General features: G+C 37.9%; 1 protein-coding gene across 8 annotated transcripts in view; it reads left to right on the top strand.

Moving 5' to 3' along the window:
- Window positions 1–20,155, top strand: part of THADA (THADA armadillo repeat containing) — a 161,680-nt gene that overhangs the window by 38,058 nt on the left and 103,467 nt on the right. For 5 of the 8 annotated variants that reach the window (XM_056356822.1, XM_056356821.1, XM_056356823.1 and 2 more), the window contains exon 27: window positions 19,242–19,331. The exons of 1 other annotated variant lie outside the window; for it this stretch is intronic. In XM_056356822.1, the coding sequence (XP_056212797.1) occupies window positions 19,242–19,331 (90 nt within the window). Of the gene's footprint in view, window positions 1–6,064; window positions 6,179–9,641; window positions 9,788–19,241; window positions 19,332–20,155 lie in introns of those variants that run through there. 2 more of the 8 variants (XR_008824825.1, XM_056356827.1) reach the window with 2 other exon arrangements.

The following is a 20,155-nucleotide window of genomic DNA, read 5'->3' as shown; positions in this document are numbered from 1 at the left end:
TGGATATATTGAATCATAATGTTACAAAAACACGTAGCCTTGCTTAAATTGTGCTGCCAAGAAATAAGTGGCCAAAAATATCTGCTGTTAAGCACTGAGAGTAAATTTTACTCATGTGCGATTTCACAGAAGGGGAGTGTTGCTGAGAGGTTTTGGTACCAGTGGCTCTTCCAAATGCCCAGTCTCTCTCGTGGTCACAAACTAGCCCTGTTGCTCTTGACAGCAGAGAGCAGGCAGTGAAGGAGAAGAGGAGCAATGGTCACGTGTGTTCCCTTACCTCTAGAGCATGCCTGGAGGTAAACTCACCCCTACTAATTGGAGATTTTTCCCTCTAGCCTTCCTACTCTAGAACACCCTCTTCTTCTTATGTGTCTCTTTCCTCCAAGGTCCAAAAATTGCAGCTTGTGAAGCTGCTTCTCTTCCAAGGGGTTCTGCCTTTGAACTCTAGTCCTGCTCCAAATCTTCTACTGTTTGGCCTTATTAATCTAAAACCTATTCTCGGACTCTTAAAACTCTCCAGTCCTGAGCATTCCTGTTTCTCTAGGCCCTCCAGTTAGCACATAAGCACCCCAATGTTTTTGTTGGCCTTCAGCCCCTTCCTTCTGCAGCGAATGAAGGATGTCTATGCCCTGTGCTCTGTAGCTGAGGTTGCTGCTCTAGTAGGGATGTGGAAATAATCTTGAACACAGAATAAACTCATTAAAAAATACTCCTGGGTGAGCCTGCAGGGCCGTAGAGTGGTCACACTATGGATATTATGGTAACCATTTCAGAAATTCCTAATGGATTTTCAGATCATGGACAAGGTATGCAGTTTCTGAAAGGAGGCAATTGTTACAATTTACCTTCAAAAATTCCACTCTCTTTTACTCATTATACAGTGGTTCCTTACTGTTGATCTATGTAGCTAATAAAACTTTCATGCACGTTGCGAGAAGCTAAATGTCCTTGGATGATACTAGTCTTTCATCTTATAGACAGTAGGTGCCATTTTAGCTGTTAGAAACAATTAATTTCAGGTGTCACTTGAAAAAATTAGTTATTATGCATGTATGAATGTGAGGAAGAAATACAGGTGGGAAATTGGAGAGAAATTACCTTTAGAACATTACTCTTCCCCCAAAACAGATTTGAAATGTCATTTCCCCTACTGCATGAAATTATCCCTGCTTTGTCATAAACCCAAATCACTTCTCACCCAAACATGGATTTCATTCCCATACCACTGGGTTTCAGCCAAGCAGGGCAATAAAAAGGTTTCTTATTTCTTGACTTCTTACTTCGGTTTTGTAGCAGCATTTATAGTTGGGTTTTTAAATGTTGATATTGTTTGCTTACTGGAAGAGAGATATACCTCAGCTTTTTTTAAGCTTGTATCCATCCTAGGGAAAAACTTTGACATGAACTTCTACAGTGGGAAGGCAAACTGACTTCTCAAATACGTACAGTGTGATGAGATATGTGTAATCTGAGATTTCTGTTTGTGAAGGTATAGAAAGTAGTGCATCTGAGCGTCTGTTGGGGATGGGAGATACCAGAATGAAGGAAAGTAAACTTTTATATGGTTAAATTGAATTCATTAAAAACTATGTTAATTTTTATGTAACTGGCACCGTTGACTTTTTTTCTTTGTAGTCATTTTGACTAAAAGAGGTTAAGGCAGGGCTGGCTTCTTTTTCTTCCTTTATTTATTTAACAGTTTTGTGTTAAACATTGTATGTATACATCAGTCTTATTGTTGCCCCCATGTAGTAGTCAATACCATGAAATGGGGAATGGGAAAAACTACTAAAGACTGGTCAAGGAGGGACAGGAGATATGAAAACAGAAGCAGAGATTTTTCAGGTTTGTGACTTGAAAGTGTCTCTACAGAAGATGCAGGTTTAGAAGAATGATGCAGAGGTTGTTGGCTGTTTTTTTGTAAAGCTTCTTCTTCCGAACCCAGCCGGTGAGTTTAAGGTAGGTTGTGTTTGGGAAGAGGGCTGTGTTGCAGTGGTTTGGCACCACGAGGTGTCACCGTTGCTGCACAGCTCCCTGCAGCCACACCGGTGGAGAGCAGCTGTGCTTGGGCACTTCTCTTTGGGAGCGCTAAACTTGTTTTGTGTAGTGTTTTGCCAGAACAGAATTCGTATATTAAGAATAATTTGTTCTCCTCCCCCACCGATTTTAAATCTGTCGGTTTACTGCAAAAGCACTAGCATTCTAGCAACTTGCGTCTATATGAACTTGTGTGAAAGTCATCTCTTTTTGAGCTGCTTGTTCTGTTGCCTGCAGGATGGCCTGTTTGCATTAAGGGGCAGTCTATTTGTGGGCAGAGAAAGACACCAGCTTTCTGATGCCACCGTTAGGACCTTGCATAGGTTTCCAGTTTGCCTGATTTTAGATTAGGGGTTTAAATCTCTTTTCTGTGCCAGGGAGCATTACTTTGTTGTTCTCAGATCTCAGCATCTGTCTAAAACATCAGATGTTCTCAGCATCTGTCTAAAAAACGATGGATTTTCTGGTTGTTTTCTCAAGAAGAGCTCCTGTGAAATTGGTACAATTGGGGTGGTGGAGAGTTTGTGTAGACTTCCAGAAGAAAGCTTTGTTGAAACAGTACTGGCAACTTAACTCCACTGCCATGTTTCTTTAACTTACTTAGTGTAACTTTTCCCTTTTTTTTTTCTCCTATTGGCACTAAAAAATCACATATATCATCTTTTATACAAAAGTTATAGGTCTATCGTGCCTCTTACTGCTTTTAATCTGCTGATGTTATGTTACATTCCCTATTTATGTTAATTTTGTACATTATAATTTCTATGCAGCTAGGATGTTTGCATAGTGACAACACAGCAGGGGTCTATTATTTGATGGTCTTGGATCAGTTGTGAAGCATTGGACTGAACGACTGAATGAACTATAACCTATGTCTGATCAGTAACTGCATTTAATTTGTTTGGTTTTTTTGTTTTGTTTTTGTTTTTTTTTTTCCCCAGGCATATGTAAAAGAATGATGGGTTTGGGTTTTGTTTTGATTTCTGTGGTTCTTAGGTTCTTTTTTTTGTTTGTTATTTTTTTACCTCCAAACATTCCTGTGTCATTTTGGGTGTTTCCAGTAGAACAACTGTGTGAAAGGGCCTCCTCAGTGACAAAGACAGTGGGGGGATGCCTAACTCTGCTGACAGACATTTTAAATTACATCTGCAGTGGGCATCCCTGCTGGAGAGCAGAGGCAAGAAGGCATGTTGAACTGGGCTTTGTGATCATTGAAAGGGCATTTGAAAGGTCAGCCAAAACTCTGTCTGAGGCAATACTATATTATGCTAGAGAAGGTCCATTCTCTGAAAACTTGGTCTGCAGTTTGAGGGTTGAAGAAACTACCAGCTATGTACCATGGTTCCCGCTGCTCAGTTGTGTTGGTTCAGTTGTCATTGGGGCTCTGCAGTGGGTCATCTGCAGAGTGTTTACGTCAAAGCCGGATTGGTACAACTGGGGAGTGGGGAACTGGGGCTGTGAAGGAGGAGGATTTCTTGAGCAGAACTCTGGGCTCATGCCAAACTTTGCTCTTAAGGGTTCACTGGAAACTTGAAGGGACTACTTGTACATCATGCTTTTCAGAAGATGCAGTCATGTTCTGTTTTCGTTAAATATGGATGTGTCTTTAATTTATAGCATGGACAAGGAAATAATGAATTGGAAAATTAATACTTGAAGAATAACAACTCTGTGCAGCTCTTGCAAGTAGAATAGATAGAAGTTGTGTGCAGATTGTTTACAGTGGTCCATGCAACTATACAGGTTGAGCTTTCTCTTTCTAGTGAAAAGAAAGCTAGAAACAAAAACATTTTCTCTGGGTTCTCTCTTTCTGTATCAAAACTTCCAATGCTGCTGTGTGTGCTTTTGTATATATATGTGTGGGTGTGTTTGGCTAAATGATACTTTGAAATCCAGATAACGGGTTTTTAAAATGGTCCTGTTAACTCTTACCTGTAGGGGAGGGTTAGTTTAGTTTTTATATACTTGATTTGGGACTATAATCTTAAATGTTACGATGATTTCAGATCTAAAAGACTTGTAATGAAATTCTAGCCGCATAAATACAAAGTAATGAGGAAGGGTTGGAAAAGAGTCTTTGCAGTTACTCCATTTAAATCTGGTGACAGAAAGCGTGCTCTGCAAAGATACATCACCACGTGTTTTAGAGCAAATAATTGCCCCTTCTGCAAGCCCTTCACAGCACAGGTGGTATTTACGTTAGTTTAGCCAGTCACTTCACACTGGGTGGATGCGGGGTCTGTATCCCAGTTTGCCTAGCTACCGTGCTGGCGGCTGCGGCCTGTGCCCCAGTCCCGCTGCCGTTCCGTGCCCACTCCTGTGCTGTGGGTGTGGGGCTGCGCTGGGGGCTGCCCTCAGCCCGAGCAGTGGCTCTGGAGGGGGCTGCCATGGCCCTGGCCACCAGGCACAGCCTCCCTCGGGCTGCTCTGGGAGCACCACTCAGGGGCATGCTGCAGACCCGAGTACTACGCTTGGTTTAAAGTAAATTAATCGAAGCAGGGCTTTGAATGCAGTGAGTTCTGTAGGGCAACGAGTTTAGTCTCTTGTGTTTTGATTAAATGGTCTCTCATGTTTTCATTACATAGCCGTTTCCCATCCTCTTGTGCAGTCCGTTTACAATGTAGATTTGCTGATTCCATGCACTTTTGAAGAAGCTGGGGTCTGGCGTATGCTTAATAATTCTGGTTTTTTCATGGATATTTTTTTCCTGTTAGTGTTGCTACAGATTGCAAATCATCTAAAGTAAATGTTTGCTCTAGTTGATTGTAGGCTCCAGTATTCATCACGTGAAAAAATTAGGATGTCTTGAGGTAAAGAGATTCTAAAAATAAAATGGAATATATATTGTGATAGTTAATGCAGATCTGTATATGAAAGTCAAAATAACTTACATATAAAGTTAACTGAAATTAATTTTGAAATGTAATTACATTTCTCATCATAGAGAAATTCTCTTCTGCCCAAATGAGTTACAGTGGCAATAGTGACACTTTCACCTACATTCTTACACACACACACAAATATCTATATATATATCTTGTCTATATATGGGCTATGTATATGTGTATATATAATACTGGAGGCTGGACCAGTGGTCTAGTCCAGTGCTGTACACACACATGTGCATATATATCAGAGACCTTTCTGGTCTGTAGTCCAATGCTAATTAAAGCTGCTATTGCTTGTTACTGGGCAAGACTCTTCTCATCAAATACCTGGCATTTCTGGCTTTTATCTTTTTTTTTTTTTTTTTTTTTTTTTTTTTTTAAAGGATGAGCATGATCAGAAATTGCCTTTGAGGCAGTTTGCCATTTGACTTGGAACAGGCTTTAGTCTTTAGAATAATAAAAAAGGATTGCCCTGACTTCTCTGAAAATGGAGGTTTTTTTAGTTGGAATATAAATGTTGCAAAGTCCTCAGAAAGAACAACCATTGGCCTCAGGTACAGGCTGGGGTTAAATGAAAGAATAGAGAGTGGGGAGAATTCCCTTGGCTTCTCACTTGGTGGAGGAGGTTCCAGGAAGGAAAAGCTTCAACTCGTTATTAACAAGCAGTTTCTTAAGCAAGACTGAAATGGTACAGTGTAACCTGGTGATTTTTACATGAAGTAACTGGTGTGTATGTATATTTGCATTTAGGGAGGGTGGAAGCTCCTATTTACACTAGTGAAGGGAAAATGCATATGCAGAAAATACTTAGCTGTCAACTTAACACACATTTTCTGTGGAGTAAATATTCATGCTGCTAGAAAATTGAATATGAACGCTGCCATGTTCTTAGTGTTGGTTAAACATATTTGGAAAGAAAGAAACTTTAATTGTGAGCTAGATGGTACTACTTGAAGTTTTTATTTTCATTGGTAGCTGTCAGTAAATGTTGATGACTATCAACAATGTCAAGCACTTGAAAAGGAGAAACTTATATTAAGATGAAAACTATGTAGATATGAACAGGTTTTGATGGTGCACTAGTGGCTGTGAGACAGTCAACTTGCAAGCGACCCTTTGCTTGCTTTGTTCTATTGCAGGTTGATTGTTCAGCACTTCTCAGTAAGTGGTCGCTTGCACACTTCAAAGTCACTGAGTAAAACCAAATGAAAAAGTTCATATTCAACTTTCAGTAACACTAAGTTGGATTTTGTTTCTCCTAAATTGGTATGTAGTTTTTCTTAACATTAAGGTTTTGTATAAATACTAAGTTTTTTGGTAAAAAATTGTGTTTTACACTACAATGGGTTAGAGGAAAACAAATTGAATGTTCTAATGCAAACCTCTCTTCTCATAATATTAACCTTAAATTAAATGAATCTGAAATATCTTCCTTTTCACTAAGCCACTCTAGAGGTGTAGGTTTAAGTACATAAAATACTTTGTAAGCACACAATTCCTGTTGAATGTTCCACATCTGGCAGGTTCACACTTCCGATATTTCTTAACAGCTGAAAAATCTGTCTTACATCAATGATGTTTTTGTCAGTCTTAACAGCAACTGTTTTAGACATTTGCAGTGCATCATATTGGACTCTGGTAGGACTTATGAGATGGGTCTGCATTGCCTGCAGAGGAGTGGCCAGTACTGTTTTGGGATAAGCTGAAAGAAACTTTGGTGGCACTAATATGGTCAAGCTGTAATGGCACATCAGTGTCATAAAATTGGATAGCCCTTAGGAGGGTTTCACTAGAGGTGATACTCGGATTGACTGTAGCCTATGAACACTCCGTGCTGATTTGGAGGCACACCGCTGGCAGAAGTCCTGTGTGCCACCTGAGGTATAGCTGCACGTGAGAGGATGCTGACTGCAGCAATGGGTCCTCAAGAAGGGCATGGTGAGGCAGCAGAGTGCTGAGCCTCATGTGTTGCTCCAGCAGGGAAATGCAAGTATGGCTTGATTCACAAAACTGTCCTCTGAGCTTTGTACCTCTTGGACCGCATGCTGTGGAGGGAAAGATTGGGATCGCTTTATTCTGGTTCTTATTGGTGATTCCCTAGTGGATTTTCTCTGGCAACCTTGGTATGTTACAGCTTTTCAGCTGAAATACTGGGTCAGTGACAGTGAGGTTTCACGCGGTGACTGAGCCGTTTGAATGCCTCTGGTCCTTTTTCTCCAGCTTCTTCTGTGCCACGTTTTGCAAGCTGTTCCGTCTGTGCCACCTTAGTTCCAGTGAATGCTTGCAAAGTAGTTATTAAGCTTTTAGTGCAGTGCATTGTCTTGTGAGGGGGTTGTTTTTGTTAAAAAGAAATTCCTCCTCGTTCTATCTGCCAAAAATGGGCCACATGTATTTTGCTCAACTTCTTGTTTTTAGTGCTCTGGCTCTTTTTTTTTTTTTTTTTTTTTTAACTTTGACAGATTTAGAAGACTTAATCTCAGAACTGTCTCAAGAAAACATGCAAAAGTTCAGGCTGACTCAGATAACTGTTACGGCTTTTACTGATTAATAGTTCAATAACAGTATGCTTGTTTAAACATAATTTTGAACAGGCTTCCTGCTTCTAAGTGCCTTTATAATAGGAATAATGATGATAAGGTTCTATTAACTTGTAAATTGAAGGTAAAATTTATGAAAGCTTTGTGCAGAAACAGACAAATTGAAAACAAGCTCCTTGACAAACAGACAAATTGAAAACAAGTTTCCCTCTGTGTTAACTACTTTAGTTATTCTGTTTGTTTTACATGTGTAATGTAAAACTATCTAAAATCCTCTGTAGCAGAAAATGTGGACTGTTCTTGAGGTTGAGGATGCTTTATGTCTATATGATTTCTGCTAAAAAATCTACAGCACCATTTTTACTTCAAGATTCTATCTTGTATGTACAGAGTCAGAAAAATATTAACTCACAGAAATCCCAGTTAAATCTCTGGGGCCTAAACACATATTTGAAGCCCTTGTGTGCAAATGTGTATCTGTGCTCTCCTGGACAGGGAGGATCTTCATAACCTGCTGTCTTAAGTCAAAGCTAGAAAATAGGAAGATGAACGTGGTAAACTGACCTGAATGAAAGTTGACCCAAAGTGAAACATCCTAACATTGTATGTGCTGGCCTGAGGTGACTTCAGTCCATTCCTTTGTTTTAAATAAATTAGGGGCATAATGTTAATGTTTGTTTCTATTGAGTGAGTGAAATACGTTCAATAAAACAAAAATTACTGTAAACCTAACCATATGAGCAGATAATTTAGTTGCTGTTGTAGTTATAAAAGTTTTCATTAAAATGAATTGATGTAATTTTTCTGGGGTTTTTTTGATGTAATTTTTTTCTGGCATGCAATTCCATGCATAATGTACACATCCCTTATTCATTAGCTTCACCATACTAAGTAAAAAAGCAGTTACTTTTCACAGAGTGATTCCAGACAGAAAGTATGTGGGTTGTTTGGGGCAAGATTTTTTTTTTTTTTTTTTTTTTTTTGTGGCAAGAGATTACAGATACTAGTTATATAGGTAGTGGTTAAACAGAGTTCTTGGTGGCTCTCTAGAGATACATACATATCTCTTTATATGTGTGTGTATACATGCATGTGTATGCGCATATGCACACTCATGCATATACACAGTTAACTTTCTAAAAAAGTTAAAAATACTTGTTTTATATATACTTTTATATACATGCATATATACTAACATGTTTGTGCATGTATATGGAAGTTGAGTGTTGATTAATGTGTTGATACAGCTATCAGGTTGTATCTGTGATGTTGGGTTTAAGTGATATTCCCCTGTTTTTATTCTGAGCCCCTTGTACACTTACTTTTCTTGCTAGTATAGCAACAAAAGTACTCTTGGAAGAGGACTTCACAAGTTATTTTAGTGAACTGTGTGTTGCATAATTTTTCCTCTAAGTCACACTTTTCCTGAAGTATTTGTTCTACACAGGTGCTCTTTCCGTACCTGATTATACAAAGGGTATAATAAATAGCAAAACAAGAGGTATAAAGAGACTTGTACTTAAAAGAGATCAAAGCAAACCAGACCATGCAGTCCTTTGGAAATCTTGGCTAGCTTTCTTGTAAATAAAAGTGCTTCTAAAGCAGAAGGTATTTAACTACTGTATTTATACAGGCCTTGATTGACAGTTCAGTTATTAACCTCATAAAAACACAGCAATGTAAACTAGTAAGAATGTTTATTCTAGCACTTCTATCCGAAAGAAAATGATAACCAAGATAGAGTGGCATATTCTTAGTTCCTTTTAAGTATTTGTTTTAGGGCTGTGTAGCATAAAAGAATGTTTTTTCAAGTCAGTGAACTTAAACTATTTTGCTTACTGTTCTAGGATTTAAGTATTTTCTAATTCTTAACAAAACAAATGTTAGATTTATTGAAGATGCAGAGTCACCACCTCTTTATTGAAGGTGCAGATCCCACCACTTTATAATGATTCTTCTTTCCCCTTCATAGTGCTTTGCATTTCATTTGGGGTAAAAAAGAAATCTGAATTGTTTTTTGTAACTAACTTGATGTGGTTATAGAAAAGTTGTCCCTTGTCACTGAAGAGGTGTCCTGTATCATGTTAGAAAAACAAGTATGCAATCATCTTTTATACCCTTGCTCTTGGGCTCATTAGCTGATGTATTGCACCAGTTGTTTTCTAATTGTTTTTTCCAGGTTTCATTGTGGTTTTTCAAGCCTCGCCCCAAAATTACATGGCCATTTCTTTTTCTTTTGTGGGAGCACCAAAATTCTCTTCTGCATGTGAAATGTTTGAAAGGAGCTTATCGTGAGTGCTGGGACAGGATTCAGGAATTTTTTAGGTATGTTCTTTAAAACAAAATTATCTGAAGCAAACTCTTAAAATTTATATATATTTACATTTCTAAAAAACCTTTTCTGTTGCTGTTGTCTCTATCTCTTAGTCAGAATGGAGATGATTCTCTGGTTGACGTCCAGAGGGACTGCTAATCAAGAGCTTTTATAAATATATACTATTTCTGAATTTTTAAAAAATATATGTAAGCAGTTATTTTTATTTCATGATCAAAAACCAGGTAAATCTCAAGAATTTTGTTGTTCTTAGTAGCAGCTATTGCTTAGTGTAATTGCAGTAGGTAGTAATGGCAAACAAATACAGGAAGACCAGAAAACCACTGATCTGTTAAGAAGACAAGGTTAGAACCATGGTGATGGAGTGGGAGGTAGCTAAATGGAATCATAGAAACTGTAAAAGGATTTCTTGATCCTGTTTCCTTGATTCTTTTTCAAAGCATGATCGTTAGCAACACTCGATCAGGTCAGCAGTGACTTTGGATGAGTTAAAATCCTCCAAAGATGGAGCCTCTGAGTAACATGTTTCAGTGCTTCATTCCCTTTTTTCCTATTGGCCAATTTAAAACTCCCAAGCTATGATTTGTACCATCTGCAACTACTACAAGAAGTTTAGCTCTCTAATCTTTGATTCCTTCAAGTCGTTGTAGGCTGCAGTTGGATCTTCCCTGGACCTCCTCTTTGTCAAACACAACAAACCTGGCTCCTTCAGTTTGTTCTCGCAGTGCATGTACTCTAGGCCATGTCCATCTGAGCAGCGGTTTGCTGGACCCTCTCCTGGTTCTTCTAACCTCTTCTGAACCTGGTAACCCAAAACTGGATTGAGGATTCACTGTGCGAGGTAGAGGAGGCTAGGAACTTCCCTTGATCTGCTGCCGCATTTATCCTAATGGACATAGTCCTGTATGTCGTTTGCCTGGTTTACAGTGAGGATGTGCCGTTGGCCCAAACAGAGCTTGGCATCCACTGCAACCCCCAGGTCCTATCCCATGGGGCTGTGACTGAGCCAGATGGCTTTCAGCCTGTACTGATGCTCAGGGTTATTCAGCCCAGGTGCAAACTTTTGCATTCTCTTTGTTGAACAGCATGAGGTTTCTGTTGGCCCAAGACTCAAGTTTCTCAAGGTTTGTCTGGACTGAACTTCTGCTGTCTGGTGTTTCAGCTACTCCCCCTAATTCAGTGATGCCTGCAGATCTGCAGAGGTTGCTTTCTATCTCGTCAACCAAGTTGATAAAAATGTTGAGGGATGTCAGGGGATGTGGAGGATTCCACTGGTTACCAGCCAACAACCAAATGCGGCACCACTGATACCCTTTGGGCCTGGTGGTCCAGCCCAAATGCTTCCTTTATCCAAGTTGTACTCTCTCAGCTTCCCAGCTTTGAAAGCCGAGTGAAGCTGAACCTGTTTGAGTACAGCATTTTTCTAGTCCATTTTAAAGTTGTTTGCCTTAATAGAAATGTAGCTTAACTGCTTTCCCTAAAAAATAAGAACGAGCAGATTCCAAGAATAGTTTTAGAACTGTGAGAATTGTTTTATCAATCGTCAAAAATCTGTTTGAGTTTCGTCTATTGGAATGTTCGCCATTTTTGGATTCTTTGTGCATTTAGGGACAAGTTCCTTTATGTTGGTTTTGCTGTCAATTACTTCTTTATGGATGTGAAACTGAAACCTGGCAAGTTTGGAGCCTTTCAAGTAGCATGTACACTCTCTTCCCAAATGCCGGTTATGGTGCTTGCCTTGGAATTTGCAGATTACCTCCTTGACCTGACCATAATGGGGTCACTTTAGGATAAATTTAAGGTTCTCCTCCTCTAACTTCAAGTCAAGTGAAAACTGCAATTTTTTTGGAGGTTTTTTTTTTTTTTTTAAGAAGGTGTGAGCCACCTGTTCACCCTTTCAGAAACACACTGCAGACTTCAGTTTTGTTTAAAAATACAGGCAAGTTCTTAAGGGTGATCACTGAGTGCCTGGAACTTCAGAAAGGAAGTTCTAGAAAGTTTTTCATACTAATCTAGCATGCATTTTGGAATCTGCTAGCACATAGTCTTAGTCTGGTTGATGTCAGGGGTGAGATTTGAAAATTACAGGTCGCTAATCTTTATATAATTCTTATCAGCAACAGTTAAGCACCAGTTGAACTGCATGTGTTGAAGAAAGGGTTGGATTTTCCATGCAGATCAGCCTGTCACAGAATCACGGGAGCACATGGTAGTAGTGGTCCTGCTGGTGCATTGACTCAGTTCTTTTCATAAACAAGCTTGCTATTCTGTTCCTGTTATAAACTGACGACTTTGCATCTTAAAAAGTTTGCTTTTCCCCATTATTTCTGCAGGAAGACTCCCTGAATGCCACCTTCTCAAGTAAAACTTCTCAAGAATCTTGCTGCTTTGATCATTAGAAACTGAACTTGCAATGTGTATTTGTTTATGGCCATTTAATGCTCATTTGTTCTTATGCCAGCATTGTCCTTTATTTTAAATAATTATTTTCCCTCCTGATTCTTCCCTTGAGGTAGTTGTGGATGCCAGTCATATGTCCCCTCTGTGTTAATTTTGCCAGACAAAACAAGTTGAGGTTTTAAATCTCCTCTCAGCAAATTTGCTTTCTATTCCCTTAGTCATACGAGCAGCTTTTTTTAAGTGTCTCTTTTAACTGGGAGCTAGCTGTGAGTTATTCCAGTTTATGTCTGTCTTGATTGTTGGAGGGTGGCTTTAGTACTTCCTTGTCCGTACTGACTGTATCAGGGCTGATGTGTGACAGAACCACATCTGCACTTTGTCCTCTTGATGAGGGATCCAAAGTACCAACTCATATGCTTGGATCCTTTTGCAGTTTCCAGCTGGAGACCTTCTAAGCTGTAACACATTTTTTCATTAGTCCTCATATATGCAGTTTTTTTATCTGCTATTAATTTGATTTTCTTCTAGTATTCGGGTCTTCAAGATACCCAGTTTTGTTCCATAGTGTTTGAATCTTCCCTCCCTACAGACAGCATCTTGTAACTTTTGTTTCATAGATGGATTTTCATTGTCACACTCATAACTTCTTTTACTGTGGTCTTCAATTAAACTAATAATAATATTGGTCCCAACAATAGATTCGGTCCACCAATAACTGACTTGACGTGTTCTTTCTGGGTCTTTGTGAAGTCCTGTTCCTTCTCTAGCTTACCCATTTTATGTAATAGCATACCCTCGTTGCAGTGTATCAAGTATTTTACTGTCACTCATAGAGATTACAGTAGGGTTTCGTCTGTTTAACTGAAACTGTAGTTTCGCTGTGGACCTCGTGTAGGTGTTTCCTCAGACTACCATGCGGGATGTTGTCTGCTTCCTGCTGTTTTCTGTGTCTCACAGGAAGCCCATGGGGTTTATCTCTGCTCTGGGCTTTTTCCTCAGAGTCGCTGCCCTGCTTTTTACTTTGAAGTAAATTTTGAGTAAAAAAAGTGTAGATTTCAAACATTTTGTTTGTTGAGATAAGTTCTAGTCAAACAGATCTCTTGAATGATTATTTCCTTTGTCTAGAAATACCTTTACCATTCTTGGATGAGGTAGGGGTTAGGTTGGCATGATGTAGTTTCTAATAGTTTTGCACATTGCACTTCGTTCCATTTTATCTTACACCTTTATCTGTAACTGTTGTCTTTTACAAGTTTTTTTTTTCCCTAAGTTTCTATATATTCTTGAGGCCAGAATAAAGGTCTGTAGTTTTCTGAATTGTTCTCCCTACCAGCACTTTTGTATAATTTAAATTGTTAAATATTTGTTTCCCTAGTTGTATATTATGCTGTCTTGCTATGTTCAAAAATCCAAGATAAGAAATTATCCTTTGAGTTGAATGTGTTAAATTCTTTTGAGTTTTGATTCCCCTTTAGTTAGTAAAATTTCTGGATTTTGTACCTTTATTGTTGTTAGCCGTCCTGCATGAAATGCAGTTGACTCATAATCTTTAGTGCTGTTTAAGGGAAAAAAAGAAATCATTTAATTCTTAAAGCATTTCTGAATTAGTTTTGGTCTTTATCATAACCTCAGTATAAAAGCATGTCATACATTTTTTTTCCTTGGTCTTTTTTGTATAGTTGAAAAAAATATTTTCTACTTATTTTAAGTTTATGCTTCTGAAGTTTATCTTTGCTAATAGGGAAATAAATTTCATATGTTTTGAGACAGAATCTAACCACTTAACAGGTGATAAGGGCTGGGGAAAGAATATGAATGTCAAAATGGGCAGTTAAAACCTAGTCAAGTTAGGTTAGTTGAGCTGCACGGTGGGGTTTTTTCATAGTTTAATGAAGGCAAAAGAAACAAATATGTAAAATGTGGATTATCTTTATATGTCTGTCATTTTGAGTGACAGATTTGCCAAATTCAGTCCTGGTTTTTAAATGTTTTAAATGAAGAGGGCTTCATGAAAAACTACATTCTTGGTCTTGGTCTTTCAAAATACATCAGTCTATATTGGTTTTTTTTCACATTCCAAATCTGTTTTTCCATTTTTAAAATAGTATTCTTATTTCTCCTGTCACCAGTCTGACCATTTATTTGTCAGATGATCTGTTAGCAGTATTTATGTTCAAAAAAAGCACTAGATACCCTTAGTGCCCTCAGATTCATTGTTTCTATATCCCACCTATGCTATACTCAAATATGAGCATGTTTACTGCAAATGTTCTTTAACTTGTCAGTTACTAAAAGCAGCATACAAGGTTATAAAGCCTTCAGTTCTGAAAAATAAATGAAAGAACAGAAACAGGTAATCTTTGACACATGTTGCAGTAAAATGATACATACGCCCTAGTGTCACAGCATGGTTTTAATCTACAATATTCTCTTAAGTGCACAACACAGCTTAAAAAAAGAACACTGTAACATCCATAGTTTTATTCTTAAATGTATTTCTTTAAATGAAGTTGAATAATTCACACTCATTATGCATAAAGGTGGAATAGTTATTTATAAAGATGCTAGCTGTTTAAACATAGATACTTACCCTTGCATTATGTAGCATCAAGTTGCTACTCAGACAAACATAATGTATCGTGACCAGAGGTGTCACAGATTTCAGTGGCATTTATGAATTTGGTTTTAGAAGTTTGATGATACTGAATGTCTTCAACCCCAAGTTCTACTCAGAAAAGTGATAAAGCCAAAAAGCAGTGCTAAATGAATGGTAGAACTACTGACAATCAAGAGTATAATAAGGGCGGTTATTTAGGTTATTTAGGCAGATTTAGGTAATTTCAGAGGAAAGTAAAACTGGTTTTTGCTTTTTTCTGAAAGAAGCATTACAAACTAGATTGCTGTTCATGCTTAAAATAAATTAAATTAGACATTTCCTTAAATTTTATAGAGATTTGCAGTTTGCTTCCCTTAGTTTTATAGATTTACAGTCCTCTTTTGTTATGTCTCTTTTTTTTAAAAAATTAAGTTTTACTACTACAGTTGCTGATTTTTTTTTTTTTTGGTAACTTAGCTGTGATTCACTGTTGTCTTCCAAATGCTTACTGCTAAGAATTAAATTCTATCCTTTGTAGCATCACATGCCTTCAGAATAACTTCTTGTCTATTTATATGAACTCTTTATTCTGTGAAGTATCTTTCTTGCTGTCATCCCAACCTTCTTCCCCCTGTCTGGGGCAGACAAAAATAGGAAAGAGTTTGTTTGATTCAAGGTCATGCAGAGAATAGTTAGGAGTGCTGGGTGTAGCTTGATTCTGTATAGCATGGTACATACATACCTCTGTATGTCTGTTTTTTGTTAATGGAACATCTCTTCAGGTAGGAAACCTGAGTTAAAATGGGAAAGAAACTCACGTGTGTCTCCCCTTCTATGTAAACACTCTTTGTCAGTCTGTCTTCTGAAAAATGCTAAACATGACTGCAGTCTCTAGCCATCAAAATGGAACCTTTTGGGAATGGGTTGTACTCAAATTTAGTCTGGCTTTTCTGCAGAGTTACTTACCTATGACAACGCATGAACATTGTTAAACTGTAGAGTGAGTTGTAAATATTGTGTCTTCCTTTTTATGTACCACAGCATTCTGTGTGTATACAGTTTTGCAAACTATTTTTACAAGTTAATTTAGGAGGATGTAAGTACTTCTGTTGGTTTATCTCTCAACTTTTTGATATCAAACATCATTTAAATTATATACTTAAATGTCATTTTACATTGGGGAGAGGGATTTTATTGTAAGCATCACAAGCCCACTGATAACTTTTGTATTTCATTACCATGCTCCCTATTTCAGTAAATAACCTTCCACTAGTCCATTGTTTAGGTCTCAGTAATCCCATTTGAAATTCTGGATTGTGAAATTCTCCTACTTTGGGTTACTAACAGGAAAAAAGAAAATACTGTTATAGAGCCTGTGCTTGAATGTACTGTCAACGATGAGCTCTGAAACAATATAAAAATAATTTCAGCAGGATGTGGGGAAAAATACTGGTGTCTTAAGGCTCTTCCCAGTTACTTCTCTTATAAACTTGTTTTAGGGTGAGTAGATGTAAAATCCTGTGATCTGAAAAATGTTGGTTTTAAGGATTTAATTATGGTAGCTACATAGTGAAAAGCCTCTGTTTGAATGTGTCAGTGACTAATGAGAAGACAGTTATTTATATTTTTAATTTAAACCTATAATTCCATGTCAGATGTTTTAGAAAAGCAGGGAGAAGTTTGTTCCACGAAAGTGTCAGCAGTATTTTTTTGATTGTTTTAGCTCACACTTAGTTGATCTGTTCCTTTATAGGTATGTTAAGGACTTATCTTCTTTTAAAGATATGGATAGTTTATTACTTACAAAGCCTAACTCACATTTGTGTGTGTGTGCACGTGCGTAAGTGTGTTTCTATCACTAACATGCATTAGCCAAATCTTAAAATCTATTTTTCAAAGCAGTGTAGTTTTTGATGAAATTCATAGAAAATATGTGGCTTAGTGTCATGAACATTTTTGAAAAGCAGAACCATTGCATTTTTTTGGTGTTCCAGTCACAGTTCCTGTACACAAATACTTGTGTGTGCCTAATAGTACATACATGTTTCCAGGAGCAACAAGCATGGTCAGTAATCAAAAACAAAATAACTAAATACCTCTGTTGTACTCAATCTGGCTGTTTTGCTTTCTGCTCGTTCTGCAGTTGCACATCTCCCTGCCTTGACATCCCCAGGTAGCGGATTCACAGTTAAGTCTGTGCTCTGTGTTTTTGAGAACACCTTTTCATTTTGCAGCACTTGTGCTAATTTGTACTGTTTCTTGTTTCCTCTCTGAGCTGGAAGAAAATCATCCCTTGACAACCAGTCAGCTCAGACCGTTGTGTCACCTTTTTTTTTTTTTTCTTTTCTTTCTTTTTTCTTCCCTGAAAGTGCCTTTGGACATCTTTTCTGCAGGTACTGCTGATTAATGGTTTTGATTAGACTGCTCTTTCACCTCATGTAGCTTATGGAGCAGTAAACCAAGTGGGAGATTGTGTAAGTTACCCACTTTGGTAGTTAGCATTTTGTTTCCCTATCAAAAAGATTCCTAAAACCACACTAATTTCAAAGAATTTCTAGGCATTGTAAGGATGTTAATTTCCATTATTTAATACCGATTCAAACTTGGCCACTGAATTTTTAATACATTAAAAATGGGCGTCTTAAAAATACTTGTGTGAAACGCTAGTTGCATATGGTCCTCTCAAGCCTCTAACCAATGGCCGTCCATTCCATAGGATACTTAACCTCAATTCTGCTTTTGCTTGATGCACAGTGTGGCACGAGAGGTGATGGTGTCACAGCATTTTTCATTGATTTTTTTTTTTTTTAATATAGAGTTCTTGATGTTTATGTATGAAAACTCAACAGCAAGACAGGCTATTTCATTTGATACACTTAGAGCTTACGTTTTGTGCTGTCTCTGGCTTTGCATCTTCAGTTTGCTGTATAATGTATGTGGAAAAAAAATTGAAGTTGTTTTGAAGAAGCTGTTAAAAGAAATTACATGGGTGTTTTCTGCTTAAATAACCAGTGGTTATCAGCACTGATGTTTTTAAACCATCCTTGTTTGTGCTTCAATTTATATTCACTCACAGTTTGAATGCTTTTTTTAACTGAAATTTTTTTTGCGGATAGAACAGCTACTGCAAAGTCCTTGGTCATGCCCTTAGTTAGAGCAGTTCACTGTACTGTTCTTATGTGCCTAAGGGAAGCTTGCCCTACCTCTTGGAACATTTGTTTCCATCTAGCAATCTGGTTTTGCTGTGTTTATTCTGTGGCCTGTGGCTAAAGCATGTTATGTTAGCTGAGTGCTGGAAGAAGCTCTGCTGATGCTTCCCATGTGCTGATTTACTCTTGCATGATTTGGGGGTTTTGTATGCTTATTTTTACATGCTTTCAAACTTGCAGTCTCATTGTTATGTTTCTAGACCTGGATCTGTCTGCTTGTTGGAAGCTCTGCATTGGAGTCGTGCTAATATGTACTTATTTATCTTGGTTGATCATGTGGCAAGCAAATTGTTCAGTTGGCTTTCTTCTTCTAAATGGGTAGCCTGGTTTTTTGTTTGGTGTTTTTTTTTTTTTTTTTTGAAGGAAGTCTGTTTTTTCTGCATACCACGTATGTCTAATTAGAACCTCTCCACTGTAACATTTAAGTGGTTCTTGATTAGACAATGCTAAATGGTTTCCTATAAACCAGGAAGCCATCCTTTATCTGATCAGAAGATTATAAAACAAACAAATACAGAAGATTTCTACTTACCTCTTTTTAGCTTGGATTGATTTTCTCTTGTGGTTTGAACTATGCTGCATTATTAACTCTGGCTAGGGATGAGTTCAGTAGGTATTGGTAGATTGCTCTGTTTTGAATGTGGTTGCTCCATCTACACAATTGAAAACATGGCCTGGAAGTGCCACCACTGCCATGTGCTGGAGGCAGCACTGTGTAGAGGGCTAACAGAAGGTCAAATGCTTCCGTCACTCTGTTTTACAGGTCTGTGAATTACTATTCTGAGATGCTTTGCAGTGTCAGTAAAATATGAGCATCTGTTAGTACATGCCTATTAAATACACTTTATTAGCTATTTAGTACAAGCCATACTAAAGCAAGTGTAGTCTTCCCTTGTTAAAGCAGAATGTTGTTAAAATGGTGCCAGAATTTAAGCTGCTGTATCTCTTTTGTGTGTGTGATTAAAGGGCTACAATCCTTTTTCCCCAAAAAGGCCTGACCAGTTTAGCTGACAAAGTGTTAGTATGCACACGTACAGAGTTACTTGTGTAAATGACTCTGTATCATCTTTTTTGATGAAAACATTGTGCCTTCTTTAAAAGGAATGCATCATGTGTGATGGTTTTTCCAGCTCTCTGACATCACTGTAGCATCAGATATCCAACAAGTAAACTGGTAATTTGAGTGCAACTAATTACTGTAGAATGTGAATTGTAACTCTTCTTCGTTCCCTTCTGCAGAATGACAGGAAGGGAGTTTTTCTCTTGGTTTCCAAGTCTTTATCCTTTCCTTCTCAAGCAGTTGGAGGCTGTAACCAATACTTTGAACAGGTAAGAGAAAGCTTAGAAATATAAAGTGCAGTGAAAAGGTTAAACTGACTTGTCACATACACCCTAATGCTGTTCTTTTCATCAGTGCTTCTTGAAACAATACAGTTCTACTAGTGTCTGCTGCTGAGTTATTTTTCCTATAACTTTTGCACATTACAGTAAGTCTGTGGAGTATGAACTACTGTTGAGTAATTAGTAGTTGCCACATTCCTAGGATCATATGTTAAAGAATGTGTATTTTTTCAGGGAAAGACAGAAACCGGGTGTTTGACTGTCTCATGTTTAACAATGAGACTTCCTAACATTTTAAAGTGATAACGGGGTCGTAGGCCTAATATAACCCTAAATGAACACTGACTCTGAGGAAGGTCCTTGAGCTCTTCTTAAGGACTCCACAAATGGTGGCTTAGAACTCCAATTTGATCAATGCAGATGATATCGTTTGGGATGACACTGATGCTGTTACCCCCAGGTTCATGAACTTGTAAAGTAAACCAGTGCTGGCTTTGTTTCTTCTTAAAATGCTGTGGTATAAACAGCGGAAGTTCAGCAGCTGATTTATGGGCAGCGGGCCTGAGGTGGATACTTGGGAGCAGAAGTTTCACCAGTTGTTGCATGTTTTGCAGTTGCTGCTCTGAGAAAAGAGGGTGTATATATTCCACACAGCAGTCTGCTTTACTTGACATTTTGAAAGGTGCCAGTGTCGTCACTGGAAAATTTTGGGAATTCTTTTAACTGAAAAAGATGGAAAGCTGCTGCCTGAGATACTGGCCTTGAATGCTTTTTTCCATGCATATTAAGGCTTGTATGTTACCATTAATCAT

The sequence above is a fragment of the Falco biarmicus genome, chromosome 12 (genome assembly GCF_023638135.1).
Source record: "Falco biarmicus isolate bFalBia1 chromosome 12, bFalBia1.pri, whole genome shotgun sequence".
In the NCBI taxonomy this organism is placed as follows: Eukaryota; Metazoa; Chordata; class Aves; order Falconiformes; family Falconidae; genus Falco; species Falco biarmicus.
The sequence above is the reverse complement of the archived record's forward strand: the minus strand, read 5'-3'. Positions and strand labels throughout refer to the sequence as shown.